General features: G+C 48.2%; 1 protein-coding gene across 4 annotated transcripts in view; it reads right to left on the reverse strand.

Annotated features, from left to right (window-relative positions):
- The window catches only part of MTMR2 (myotubularin related protein 2), a 48,674-nt gene extending 35,096 nt beyond the window's left edge, over positions 1-13,578 (reverse strand). For 2 of the 4 annotated variants that reach the window (XR_014156151.1, XR_014156152.1), the window contains exons 1-2: positions 13,158-13,575; positions 5,988-6,093 (exon numbers count right to left, since the gene is read on the reverse strand). Coding sequence is in view for 2 of the 4 variants with exons in the window: in XM_081860400.1 (XP_081716526.1) it covers positions 5,988-6,093; positions 13,158-13,243 (192 nt within the window). In the remaining 2 variants the exon portion in view is untranslated. Of the gene's footprint in view, positions 1-5,987; positions 6,094-13,157 lie in introns of all 4 variants that reach the window. The other 2 variants (XM_081860400.1, XM_081860401.1) reach the window with 2 other exon arrangements.
- Positions 13,579-14,780: the final 1,202 nt, after the last annotated feature.

Consider the following 14,780-nt stretch of genomic DNA (forward strand, 5'->3'; position numbering starts at 1 on the left):
GCGAGCCACTGTGGCGTTCGTACGGAGCCCCCGGTCGTCTCATGGACTATTGACCCGTACACCACTAATCCGCTGCCACCAACCAGGTCCTTCCTGGTAAAATCACTTCAGTCTCAGTCAGCTGCTCAATTAATAAAGAAGAGTGTATTTTATTTCAGACACAAACAAACTTTTACGGCATTCCAAACGTGGTTGCTCTTTACTTTCTTAGTCTTATTTTCCTTTCTCTATCTCTTCTACCTCCCCACACTCAGGAACCCACGACCCTAACTGTCTCTCTATTACCAACTGCCTTTCCCAACCAGCCAACCCACTAAAACCAACCAACTACCCACCAACAACTCCTCCCCGAACTGATTTTATAGTCCCACTGACTCCACCCGCCCCCTCCTGACTGGGCAACCTGTTTAACTATTTCCCCTCCAGCACTCTCTCATATATGTTAACGTCACAGCCACAAACCTCCTTGACAAAAAGAACGAGAACCTTTCTTGATCAAGAAGGCACACAAAACCCACACATATTTGGCAATAATAATAGTAATAATAAACCATCTACTTTTGTTCAGATGCTCGGCAGAGCTACCTAAGCTAAAGCACAACTCGGACTGCTTCCCTTTCAGACTCATAAGAGAGATGAAGAAAATCCCTTACCCCGTTGTACATTGCAAAAAAAGGAAAGGGAAGAAGTCTGCAGAAGGGTTCGTGGTAGGAAGACAGGCGGACGCCTCAGAGGAAATAATGGATCACGTCCCAAGAGGGCATCCCAAGGCCATGGGCGAACTCCCTTAGGCGCTCAGCTCCTCGCGAATGACAATCATAAATAGTTTCAGGGCGGCTTCCGCACGGCACGTTTAGTGCCTATGCAAACATCTAGGGGACCTTGAACATTATTAAGATCACCTTCTCCTTTGGCTGTCTCTTGAAACATGAACATGCTCTGGAGGCACTTCCTTTCCCCCTTGCCTCAGAGACAGAAGATTGACCGAGTCTGGCTCTCCCTGATCTCATTTGCACTAAATCAATATATTGTAACCTGGGCCTTGACAGGTCTATGACGAGAGAGCTATAAATAGAGGGCAGGGGGAAAGGACACTTGGTATTAAAAGCAAATCCTGCTCAAATAAGCAGAATTCCTGCCTGTCAGGAGACAATTGGGGTGGGGGACACACAGACGGGTGGAGAAACGGCAATGCTGAGCTTTCTTTGGAAAAGAAAGTACACAGAAAGAAGGCAGAGTCAGTGGATGAGCTAGGCTCGCCAAGGTCCAAGGAAAAAAAAAGATGAGTTAAAAAGAAATTGCTGCACGGCCTTCCTTCCTGTCAGGGTCATTTCAGACAATGCAGAAAAGGGAAGCTCCTGCATTGCCAACACAGGTTCCTGCGGTTCCTGAATGGTATTTCCATGTTTGGAAATATGACGCAACACACATGTGTGTCCTCATGCACCAAAGACAGTATCGTAAAACTCTGCAACCCACCCGTTCCTCGGCCTTCAGAAACTAAGGGCAGACAAAACCATGAACGACAGGGCATTGTTAGCTGTGGCACCACAACCATGGAATGCCCTTTCAAGAAGGGAGGCATGCAGTGAAAATAATGAGCCCCTCTAGGTGAGTTTTTTGTTTGTTTTCTAGGTTTTTGCAGGTGTATTCCGCAACATGCCTTTGGCACAATAATAGTGTGTTAGTGATGGATTTGTTCTGCTTTACTAGATGTTCCGCAATGACATTATTACTATCTGGAGGGGGCTATAGCGCAACAAAAGCAAGACAAAAAAAGACCACTTGCAGCATGAAAAGTTACTGAATTTCAGTGGGGAAAATAAAGGACATAACCGATTGGAAATGAGCAGTATAATCTCACCCTAAGAGTTGTGGGAACTATAGTTCGCCAAGGAAGCCGAGAATTGCTAGGAGACCCCCTGCTCCCCTCCCAGAACTACAGTTTCCAAAGTAATTTAACCATCAACCCCTCTTTACAGGGAGCTCTGGTATATGTGAGCAGAATAGGGAGTCCCCCAACAGCTGCCAGCACACTTAACAAACTACAGCTCCCAGAATTCTTTGGGGGAAGCCATGACTGTTTAAAGCGCTTTCAGTGTGAGTGTGGCCAGTCTCAGCCCATTTCAGGTGACATCGGGGGGGACATCGCTGCCACCAGAAAGCTGAAGCACAGCTGGTCTGAAGTGAAGCCCACATTTTGGGGCACAATTCCACGTGAGGGGGGAAAACCGAAATGCTGTCACGATGCAGTTAGAAATGAAGCCGAATACTGAAATACACCTAAGCCACAATGCAGGAGAAAGGTCGCAGTAAATATCCCATCAAAAATCCGCAGTGCACGAGAGACCTGTCTTTGCTGCTCGATTCCTGTTTGCGCTGCCTCAGAGTCTCCTACATTGAACATACACCCTTAAACTTGCCCACATTTCAATGGATGCCAGGACTTGATATACCTCTCCCCTTCCATTCTGAACAGAGCAGAGAGACAAAGAGCCACCCCTCTGTGAGGGAACACATTAATGGCTGAAATACACCTATTTTCCACCATCCCCTACTGCAGGGGGTACTTGATGTGGGGTACGGCATGCCTGCTCCACTGATTTATAAGCTGTGCAATATATATATATATATATATATATTTGCTTTCGTAGATTTTCACGGGTACAGGAATGCAGGTTTTGGTGTCCTCGGGTGTCTTCCCGTGTCTAGACACCCCAACTTTTACACGGGAAGACACCCGAGGACACCAAAACCTGCATATATATATATATATATATATATGTGTGTGTGTGTGTGTGTGTGTGTGTGTGTGTAAAATAGACCGCTGTTTCATAAAAAAGAGACGATCAAAGTGGTTTTTAACAAAAACACATAAACGTATTAAAAAGTTAACAACGGGCACCAATCAGGGGCGTAGGAAAAGTGTGTGTGGGGGGGTGCGGCCTAGCCCAGGTGCCATCCTGACGGGGGAGTTGACAAAATAGCGGGCGGCCCTCACCACAGGGCCTGTAGCACACACAAGCCACGTGTCTCGGCGCCCACAGGATCGGCGCTGTCCGCCCGCTAACTCCCCCCCCAGCTGTAGGGCGGCTGAGGCCCCGCAGCATGCCCCATCCCTATGGGCACCATGCCCTGCCCCTATGGGCGGTTCGCCCCATCCCTGGGCATGCGAACCCAGGTGCCCGAGAGGCTTCCTCCACTGCTGGCACCAATTAACCGTTGTGCTCCTGCCACTTTTTGTGTCCACCCGGTCACTTTTTGTGTCCACCCGGTCAATGGCAGCCATTTTGTGTTATGTCAACCACCCCAATGGCAACCAACCCTATGATTCTATGAACGTTGGAAGTCAGAAACCTTTGCAGATCTCACTGCAAGTCACCATAAGCAGATCCGGATCTCCCTTCTGCCCACCTCTGCACTACAGGGTCAGGAGCTCGGCCTACACTCGAGTAGCACCCTGGCAGAGACACATGCCCGACTGGCATGTTCTCTCCCTCCTGGTCGATCGTTCGGGAGCTTCATAAGCTTTCTTCAGCCCGAACATCACAGCTATTAATGCCAACTAACACCGGCACACTTAGGGATCCGCAGAGTTTGTGCAGTTGCGTAACAGACCTCAGCAACTCAGCATTTTGGCTAATCTACTTTATTTACATATAAACACACACGGAGCACTGCAGCATGGCTCCCTCTCTCTCTAGCATCAGACAGCAAAGAGAAAAAGAACAAAGGACAATAGTCCCACTTCAGGAAACACAGTAACACAAACATCCTGATAGACAACAATCCCATGACTGCAATCATAGAGCAGGAATTCTAACAGCGGCCTGTGCTGACCCTCTCCCAGATGGTACCAATGTGGTTGATGTAGTTCATACAGGTAACTTCCTCCTTGCCTGGGTTGCAGGAGTGTCTGGTGCAGAGGGGCACTACTAATCTGCTGCACTCACGACAGCACCATCGTTGGATTGTGTAGGGCTGGGAAGGGTGTCAGTGAGGCCAGAGGTGCGTGGGAGCACCCATGTGTGCAGCTGTGATCTTGCCGCTGCCCTGCCCCAGTAAGTGACAGTGACCTCATTCCTCTACACCTGCCGCTCCTGTGACGTTATCAGGACAGATCCAAGAAAGCACTTCTTGCAAAGCGCCAGGTTAAACTGAGGAACTCCTTCCCACAGGACCAAGTAATGGCCACCAACCTGGGCATAGCTGTCAAGCGTCCCTTATTTGGCGGGACAGTCCCTTATTCCAGCGCCATGTCCCGCTGCTGTCCCTTATTGATGATGTCCCTTAAATTTCCCAGGTTTCAAAGGAAGCAGCTCCTCTCCCTCCCTCCCTGCTGGCCAGGGAGGAGGGAGGCTCCAACTGTGTTGCTTGGCTGTGTTGCTCACCCAATAAGAAGTCTAAGAATGACTGGGGGGTGGAGCTTGCATGCCTTGTACTGATCAAATCAGCTGCGTTGCCTGGGGACTCGCCTTTGCTCAGCGCTTCCCAGCAGAGAGGTGACGGTGGTTTTCCTTGAGGCTTCGTTTGGCTGCTGGCTGGGCTTTCTGCCTTTGGCTCGGAGGGGCTCAGAAGTTGAACATACCTGTGCCCGGAAAATCCCTTATTTTGGCTGCTGATCCCTTATTTTTGAGGCTGCTGGTCCCTTATTTTTAAATCTGTAAGTTGACAGCTATGAACCTGAATGGCCTTTCAAAGAGGATTGAAGCCTGCCAGCCCCTACTCTAGAATGCAGATCAATCTCCTGAGCGCATTTTGCGGAAGCACACAGGAACATAGGAATCTGCATTATGCGGAGTCAGATCATCGATCTGCCTAGCTCAATACTGTCTACACTGACTGGCAGCAGCCCTCCAAGGTTTTAAGCAGGCGTCTCTCTCAGATATATCTTGAGATGGCAATACTAGATGAATAGCCATTCTATATATGCAGCAAATCCAGTTGCTTCTCCTCTCCCACTTCCAGACTATGGCATTCAGAATTTCTGTGGGGAAATATATAGGGCTGTCATACGTCTGGATTTTCCCAGACACAGCCAGGAAACAAGCTTGAAAATGGCGTCTGGGCGGATTTTTGCTGAATCGCCAAATTGTCCGGGAAAACCTAGACGTATGGCAAGTAGGGTGTTTTTTTTAAAAAACATTGTTTTAGAATCCCAGAAAAGCCCCCAAATATTTTTTTTTTGGGGGGGGGGGGAGAGATGTTCTCAACAAGTGAGACAAAAAACTCAAAAAACTCCTCAACAACTTTACTCTGAATTTTCACTTTTGGGAATATGGCAACATGCCGTCTCATGTATTAATCAACATACATCAGGAGATACCGTATTTTTCACCCTATAGGACGCACCAGCCCATAGGACGCACCTAGATTTGGGGGGGGGGGATAAAGGAAAACATTTTTATTTCCCCCCCAGCCCGAGCTTCCCCCGACCCCAGCCCCCAGAACAGGTTGCCGCCCGCAAACCTTGCGGGCCCGGCAGGGCCTCCTGCCGGGCGCGCAAGGCTTGAGGACATCTGCCCGAAGCACGAGGCGTGCTCCGCAGCACACCCTGTGCTTCGGGCTGCAGGCTGCTGCCCGCAAGCCTTGGGAGCCCGGTGGGCACTCCCGCTGGGCTCCCAAGGCTTGCGGATAGCTTCCTGAAGCCTGGAGAGCGAGAGGGGTCGGTGCACACCGACGCCTCTCGCTCTCCAGGCTTCAGCGAAAGCCTGCATTCGCCCCATAGACGCACACACATTTCCCCTTCATTTTTGGAGGGGGAAAAGTGCGTCCTATAGGGCGAAAAATCCGGTAATTAATCTAACTGTAGCCTCCTCTTTGTACTACTAGTTTTCTACATATAGAAAGTTTTTCTTCAAGGAGGAGCCCCGAAACTCACGGCACTCTTGTCTAAAGTTTGACAAAACATTACCGTACTACAAATTCAATAAAAAGAAAAATGAATGATCACATGGCTCTGTTGCTGCACATGCAGATTGGCTTACCCTTAGATCCGGAGAAAAATTTTCTGTAGAAGTGGAGACGGAATCCGATGAGACGACAGAAGCAGATTTTGTACGCGCCGAATGATCTGAATGAGAGGTGGAAGCGCTAAAGGAGGAGGAATGAGGGGGAGAAGGATGGGGGGGAAAAACAGTTGTTTGGTGTTGCAGTATTGTATATTCTGGAGAAATTTCTTCACAGGTCTGCTGTGATCAAGAGGTCCAAGGACAATTGGTGCTTAGTCTTTTAACTATTATGAGGTGGAGAAAGTAAAAAAGTTCATCAGGCCGTAACATGAGGGTATGGTTAAGGAGCAAACATTACGATTTATTTGGACGTCACAATAAACCATAGCCTATCAGAACTGGAATGAGCCTACCCTCCAACCAGGCTTGTGAATATCTCCTCTGGTGCAGTCTAGAGGAAATTAATCACATTTTAGTATTACATCCAAGCGATGTAAACTATGAAATAAGCCAGCTTCGCAAGCCAAAGTTTGGAGTTGGTTTGCCTCCGTTTTCTATTAGCCGCAGCTTGTTGTGTTGTATGACCGCAACAAACCGATTAATCTCTTAACTGTGGTTTGTTTGAAACAAAAGTTTCTAAGCCACGCCAAAGGAGGTGAGTGGGTAGGAGGAGCCTGTCAGGATAAGCCATGGTTTGTTATAATGACATCTGAATGCAGGCAGGGTAATGGAACTCTAGAGCAGCTGTTCTCAACTTTGGGTCCCCATATGTCTCTGAAGCCCAACATCAAAAAATCTAAGATCATCACCACTGGGCCCATCACCTCCTGGCAAATAGAAGGGGAAGAAATGGAGGCAGTGAGAGATTTTACTTTATTGGGCTCCATGATCACTGCAGATGGTGACAGCAGTCACGAAATTCAAAGACACCTGCTTCTTGGGAGAAAAGCAATGACAAACCTAGACAGCATCTTAAAAAGCAGAGACATCACCTTGCTGACAAAACTCTGTATAGTTAAAGCTATGGTTTCCCCTGTAGTGATGTATGGAAGTAAGAGCTGGAGCATGAGCTTGACCAAACTGCAGGAGGCAGTGGAAGACAGGAGTGCCTGGCGTGCTCTGGTCCATGGGGTCACGAAGAGTCGGACACGACTAAACGACAACAACAACAATGTCACTGGACTACAACTCCCATTGTCCATGACCTGCTAGCTATGGATGATGGGAGTTGTAGTCCAACAACTTGAGAAAGGCTGCTGTAGAGATAGAATTCAATCCTTCTGTTCAGAATCAGCAATGCCACTGCTGGGGTCGGGGGGGCAGAGGAGCGCCTCCCCTCTGTGCCAGCCAGTCTTCCACACCAGCCCCTCCTGTTTGGGGTTACTTAGTTTAGAATAAAGGTGAGTAACAGCAGATTGTGGGGGGTGTACAAAATTATATACGCTGCAGAGAACATGGATAGGGAGGCATTTTTCTCCCTCTCTCATAATATTAGAACCGAAGGTCACCGGATGAAGCTGGACTGGTGGCGAATGAGAACAACAGACAAAAGAAAGCACTTCTTTCTTACCCACGATGATGGTTATATGTTACATCCGAAATCATCATCTCACACAACTGCGATTCCTGACCGTGTGGGGAATGCCTACACAGGAAGCCTATTTCAAACGGCTGCTTTTCAAACATGCTGTTGAATGTCGAAATTAGAGGGAGGGCCAGAGGGGCATGACGACACCAGGGAGGTAGGAGAAGGCCAATATTTGCAGAGCCCCTGCCCACATTTAGCCTATATATGTAGGGGACAGCAGAGGGGCTATGGATTAATATGAATCCACTGTTTACAGCTACATCTTAGCACGGATACCTGCCGATGGAAGGTATTTTTATATTGTGAACCGCCCTGCGGTCTTTGGAGAACTGAACATGTGGCAGAGACTGTGGTAGCCTTAAGAAATATTATTTATTCACCTACTGACACCTTCAATCTGCATGGAGGGAGTCCAGATCTTACAGCATGCCTCTATCTCAGGTGTGGCCCTGCCTTGGAAAGGAAGCTTAAACCAGTATTTTCCCACTGGCCTGCAATATTCTCTTCACAAATAATCAAAATCCTATCGTATTATTAATTTCTAGGGTTTAGGGCATGGGTAGGCGGGATGCGGGTGACGCTGGGGTCTAAACCACAGAGCCTAGGATTTGCCGATCAGAAGGTCGCGGTTCGAATCCCCGCGATGGGGTGAGCTCCCGTTGTTTGGTCCCTGCTCCTGCCAACCTAGCAGTTCGAAAGCATGTCAAAGTGCAAGTAGATAAATAGGTACCGCTCCAGCGGGGAGGTAAACGGCGTTTCTGTGCGCTGCTCTGGTTCGCCAGAAGTGGCTTAGTCATGCTGACCACATGACCTGGAAGCTGTACATGGGCTCCCTCGGCCAATAAAACGAGATGAGCGCCGCAACCCCAGAGTCAGCCACGACTGAACCTAATGCTCAGGGGTCCCTTTACCTTTACCTTAGACAAACTGAGGCCTGGCGGCCGGATCCGGTCCAATCTCCTTCTAAATCCGGCCCACAAATAAGCGTGTTTTTACATGAGTAGAATGTGTCCTTTTATTTAAAAAGCATCTCTGGGTTATTTGTGGGGCATAGGAATTTGTTCATCCCCCCCCCGCCAAAAAAATATAGTCCAGCCCCCCACAAGGTCTGAGGGACAGTGGACCGGCTCCCCGCTGAAAGTTTGCTGACCCCTGGTTTAGGGGGACCCCTCCAAAAAACTATAACAATAATAGAATCATAGAGTTGGAGGGGACCCTGACGGTCATCTAGACCAACCCCCTGCAATGCAGCAATATGCAGTTGTCCTTTGCAGGGATAGAAACTGTAGCCTTGTCACTATGAGCATCATGCTGTAACTGGCTGAGGTATAACAGTATAGGAATCTTCCCTTTACCAAAGGCCTGGAAACGATGCCTTATGAGGAACGGCTAAGGGAGCTGGGCATGTTTAGCCTGGAGAAGAGGAGGTTAAGGGGTGATATGATAGCCATGTTCAAATATATAAAAGGATGTCACACAGAGGAGGGAGAAAGGTTGTTTTCTGTTGCTCCAGAGAAGCGGACACGGAGCAATGGATCCAAACTACAAGAAAGAAGATTCCACCTAAACATTAGGAAGAACTTCCTGACAGTAAGAGCTGTTCGACAGTGGAATTTGCTGCCAAGGAGTGTGGTGGAGTCTCCTTCTTTGGAGGTCTTTAAGCAGAGGCTTGACAACCATATGTCAGGAGTGCTCTGATGGTGTTTCCTGCTTGGCAGGGGGTTGGACTCGATGGCCCTTGTGGTCTCTTCCAACTCTATGATTCTATGATTCTATGAGTCAGACTATTGGCCCATCTAGTTCTATATTGTCTACACTGGCTGGCAGCAGCTCTCCACGTTCCCAGCCCTACCTGACGAGGATGGGGATTGGGCCGTCTGCAAAACGGATGTCCCAACCCAGCAACAACTCCCAGGTTCAGATCAGTCCACATAATCTTTGTGCCACAATAAATCTGTTAAGCTACCACAATGCTCTTTTCTTGTGTATGCTCTAGCGTATGAACACAGTTACCCCGGCGGAATTTATCTGTAGGATATATTTTCCCAGAAGCAAACTGAGAAAGGTACCCTAGACTCTGACCGCATGTGAGCTTCTTTCTGGCTGTGTCCATTCGATGATCACACAATAGCCTACAGTATCCCAAGCAGCAGTTCTACACTATTAGACCTTTTAAAAAAAAAAATACTGGATTTTGTGGGGTGGGGGAAGCTAAATTACAGAATTCCTGCAGCCTGTGTAAGGCGCTTGGTAAACAAAGCCTGAATTGTTTGGTCCTTTTTTGCTCCACTCCAAGAACAGAAAGCCAATCAGGCATTGAAATGCAATACAGTGTTCCTATGGAACAATCCTCAGGCTCCAATGAATCAGGCCATTCATGAGCCAAAAGGCCTCTAGGAAAGCTATAGAACCCAGCTTCCCGAGAATCTTTTGTTTTCCCTTTCTTTTCTTTTCTTTTTTAAAAATAGCATGTTTCTAGACCTTAAGGCTATGGAAGGCAAGTTTGAAAGTCGATGAAGGGGGAAGAACCTCAAGACTAAACTACGTATGCAACTGCTTTGTATTCAAAAAGGGGAAAAAGTCAGGAAAAACAGGTGGAGTTTAGCATTTTCCAAGCTAGCAGGGTGCACTCAGAATTGCTTCCCACCCCACCTGCTTTGCCAGCCACAGGGGGAAAAGATACTGGAGGTTCAGCATTCCACCCCTTTTGAGAGCAAAGCAGCTAGCTAGAAGGACAATTTGTTGTTGACAAAGGACAGCTGGACCATAAAGAAGGCTGATCTCCGAAGAATTGATGCTTTTGAATTACGTGAAGCTGAAGCTCCAATACTTTGGCCACCTCATGAGAAGAGAAGACTCCCTGGAAAAGATCCTGATGTTGGTAAAGATGGAGGGCACAAGGAGAAGGGGACGGCAGAGGACGAGATGGTTGGACAGTGTTCTCGAAGTGGCCAGCATGAGTTTGACCAAACTGCGGGAGGCAGTGGAAGACAGGAGTGCCTGGCGTGCTCTGGTCCATGGGGTCACAAAGAGTCGGACACGACTAAACGACTAAACAACAACAACAACAAAAAGGACAGCTGGACATATAAAGGGCCCCATTACCTTCAGTAGCTTAGGGCCTCATCAAACCTAAATACGGCCCTGCTGCCAGTGAAACTCTGTGTGTACTGCCACCCGGGCATGTACTGCTGTGGTCTTAGATGTACACACCTCAGGTTAGAAGCTGCTTTGAGGGGAAATTCATCAAACAGCAGCATTTCTCAAGAACCTGTAGAACACCTAGCGATTGTGGTGAGCATCATGCGTACTCAGCTTCAAACACCCGTGGTGGGAGCACACAGGCGCCAGAGTATACCGTAATGTGTACACAGCCTCAGACTCAGGCAGGAGTACCCTGCACAACTATTTGCCTTTCTATATCGCTATATCTGTTCAGTTTGGTTGTATTTTTTTATGCTTTATTTATTGTTGACGGCGACTTTTGCCTTGTTACGATTATGGAGTTTTGTCATGTTGCAAGCTGCCTGAGCATGGCTTGAACTATGGAGAGTCGGCATAAAAATAAAATTATGTATTATATTGTTCTAAAAAAGACATGCTGATATGCTTAGATTAAGAATGTAAATGCATCAAAACAATAAACTATCAATGACATATGTATGTATATTGAGAAAATAAAAACAATCAGAATGTGATGATAAGGGTAAAATTGATTCTAGAGAAGACGAGTAGCAGTGAAGGGAAGTTAAACAGGGTGGTGGGTTTATTTTATTTTGTTTATGTTTTTTCTTTTTCTGATATTGTATAATGTTTCAATGTTTCTTTTCTGTTGTGTATTATTTCGCTTTTTTAATTAAATTGTATGACAGAAAATCTAAATAAAAATACAAAAAGATAAAAAAGAAACAACTGTCATATCAGTCTAAAATAATAATAATAAAAATTATGTACGCATGGAAATAAGGAAATAAACCATGAATTTAAAGCACACTGACCCCCCTTCAACGGGCATCGTTCCCCCCCCCCAAAAAAAAAATCAACTGGACTGAATCATCCAGGGGTCCTTTACCTTTTTTACCATGGAAACTGTAATTTACCCCTGACAGAGCTACACTTCCCAGCACCCTTAACAAACCAGAGTCCCCAAGATTTTGGGGAAGAAAGGGGACACTGTGTTTACAATGTATGGTATGTTTGCGACCAAGGTTTATGGGGAAAGGATCATGACGACCCAATTTGCACTCAAAGGGTCAAAGCTTCTATTCCTGCTATCTCCAGGTTTTGAAAAAGCAGGTGGTAGATTCTCTGCCTGGAGAGTCCCTGGCAGGTTACCTAAGTACCTGAAGGAGCAGAAGAGATTTTGTTGAGGCCCTTCTCCAGGTGTCTTTTTAAATCAGTTCCCATAATTCCCTGGGAAGAGAGACTGGTAAACCCCTATAGAAGTTGCAGCTGGGGGGTGGGTTGGAATAGGGGTCTGCTAACAACACTCTGCACCTCTAACAAACTACAGTTCCCAGGATTTTTTGGGGGAAGTCACAACTGCTTCAAGTGGTATGATGCTGCTTTAAATGTCCGGTGCAGATGGGACCACAATCAAGATGGATCGCCAGCTCACCCACGACCCTGGCTTGAAATATGATAGGTGAAATTCAGCGTTCCAAATCAAGGATGTGGTCAACCTCGCAAGGTAGTAGGGTCAGGAAAAACGAGGCAATATGAAGTGAGAAATAAAATAAATAAAACAAAACAAGAAAATGTCCTCTGATGGAATAAATTAAAAGAAATAAAGATATACAAACACTTCCATTAAGGACGAAATAAAAATAAAGCAAAGACACACAGAGATATAAAAGAAAAAAAAATCACACACACACAATCCTACAAGCATTGTCCTCTATTTCCCACCAGAAGCACAGCGCAGCACGGATAATGGCCCAAGTATCCAAAACCTCACAGCGCGCAACCCTCTCCGCATTTACTCGGAAACAAGCCCCACTGTGTTCAGTGGCACTTACTCCCAGGTAAACACTCACGGGATTGCAGCATTAAAATGTTTGGAAGCCGCCCCCGCCCTGTTCTATTCAGCGCTCGATCCTCGGCGTGTTTACTCAGAAGTAAGCGTCACCGAGGGAGGGGTGGGGAAACAGGGTGCGCTCCCGAGCGCAGGGGACCGAAGCCGGCGCTTCCTCCGCGGGTTGATGGGCTCCTGGGCAAAGCGCGCTGAAGATCCCATTGCAAGGAGCGCGCTCGGCCTCGGGTGCCCTGGAACCACCCGGAACCCCCGTGCGCTTACCAAGAAGAGTGCCTCTGAGCATGTGCAGTTCCCCGATCGCACCCAGCCCTTCCCTTCCCCTGGATTTAACTACACAGGCCACCCAGGTGCAACGGGCGCAGTGTGTGCGTAATAGCGCACCTCTCTCTCCAGCACTGACCTGTGCCAGTTAGAAGCGCGGATTATGGAAAGGGGATGGAGGGAATATGGGGGTCCGCTTCCTCCCCCGCAGAACAAACAAACCAAACCCTAGAGATACGAAAGCGCCAAACAACAACACCCCCCCCGCCCCCACTCTCTCCTCCAGGGCTTTCCCACCCTGGAGGGTGAAGGGCGGTTTTACCTGGAGAGGGAATCCGGGCTGGGCTGGCGGGTGGCGGGCGGAGCCTCCTTGGAGGCGATGCTCTCGCAGCTGGAGCTCCTCTCCATGCTGGATCTCCTTAAGGGTGTGCAGAGGTTGTGTGTGTGTGTGTGTTGCCGGGAGGCGGGAAAGGAATTCTCTCCCCGGGAAATCAAAAGAGCAGAGCGGATTGTCAAAGGAGTGGGAAGCCGAGAGTGGCGAAGGAAGCTGCCATGTTAGCCCACAGTGCTGTGCGCACGGCCGGGGCGGATGATGCTCCGTCCCTCCCTCCACCCCCTAAGGGAGGAGGAGGAATCTGCATCTCTCCTGCGCCCGGGAGGGCGGGAAGAGGAGGAGGCGGAGAGGCTTGCACGACCCGCTTGTCACCATCAGCGTCTTCATTCTGGTCCCAAACGGCTGCCTCTGGTTTTTGTGTGTCTTGGAATTAAGGAATTAAGCTCTGTTCGGCGTGGGCTGACCCCGCCCCCCACAGATCAAGTAAATAAATCAAAAAATACTCGTAGGAAGATTTTGACACACCTTTCTGAGCACTTGGGGTCATAGAATCAAATAATTTGAAGGGATATTGAGGATCACCCTAAATCCAAACCCCTTGTTAGGCAGGAATATTCAGCTGACCACACCTGCAACCTTGACGTTATCAGCACCACGCTCCAACCAACTGAGCTATGTCCGGGATCAAAAGAAATTAATTGAAGACAGCTGTCGTTGAGACTATTTCCTTCCGAATCTGTTAGATCATGGGTAGGCAAACTAAGGCCCGGGGGCCGGATCTGGCCCAATCGCCTTCTAAATCCGGCCCACAGACGGTCCGGGAATCAGCGTGTTTTTACATGAGTAGACTGTGCCCTTTTTATTTAAAATGCATCTCTGGGTTATTTGTGGGGCCTGCCTGGTGTTTTTACATGAGCAGAATGCGTGCTTTTATTTAAATTGCATCTCTGGGTTGTTTGTGGGGCATAGGAATTCGTCCTTTTTTTTTCTTTTTCAAAATATAGTCCAGCCCCCTACAAGGTCTGAGGGACAGTGGACTGGCCCGCTGCTGATAAAATTTGCTGACCCCTGTGTTAGACAGAGCCAGACGAGGATGAGGACATTAGTTGGGTGTCTTGCCCCCTCCCAGCATAAATCTTGGCTGCGCCCATGCCCACAGGGGCACCGTTTGGTTGCTGTTGGTGCTTGAAGAACTGGGAGTCTGAAATCCTCACTGATCTACTGTAAATGGCGCAGCATTAAACTGCGGAACTCATCACCACAAGATGCGGTGATGGCCACCAATTTGAACAGCTTTAAAGAGGCCTGGAAAGCTTTGTGGAGGATAAGGCAGTACTAGCTATGTCCTGGCTCCAGTGTCAGTGGTGATAAGACTCCGAGTACAAGTTGTTGGGAAGCACAAGGATGAGGAGCTGGCCTCCTGGCAGCAGGATTGCTTCAGCTTACCTGGCTAGCTAGTGGGCAGGGTGGGTTGTGCATGCCAGTGGAACCAGTCTAGTGTGCCCATGGTGCCCAGACCTACCCACCACTGCCACCTCCAAGCAGGTGGCTTGATTGCCCCTGAGGCCAGTTCTGTGACTCTATCTTGCTAGCTGCTCCTGAGAAAAAACT

Source organism: Podarcis erhardii, assembly GCF_964252035.2.
Source record: "Podarcis erhardii genome assembly, chromosome: 4".
Classification (NCBI taxonomy): Eukaryota; Metazoa; Chordata; class Lepidosauria; order Squamata; family Lacertidae; genus Podarcis; species Podarcis erhardii.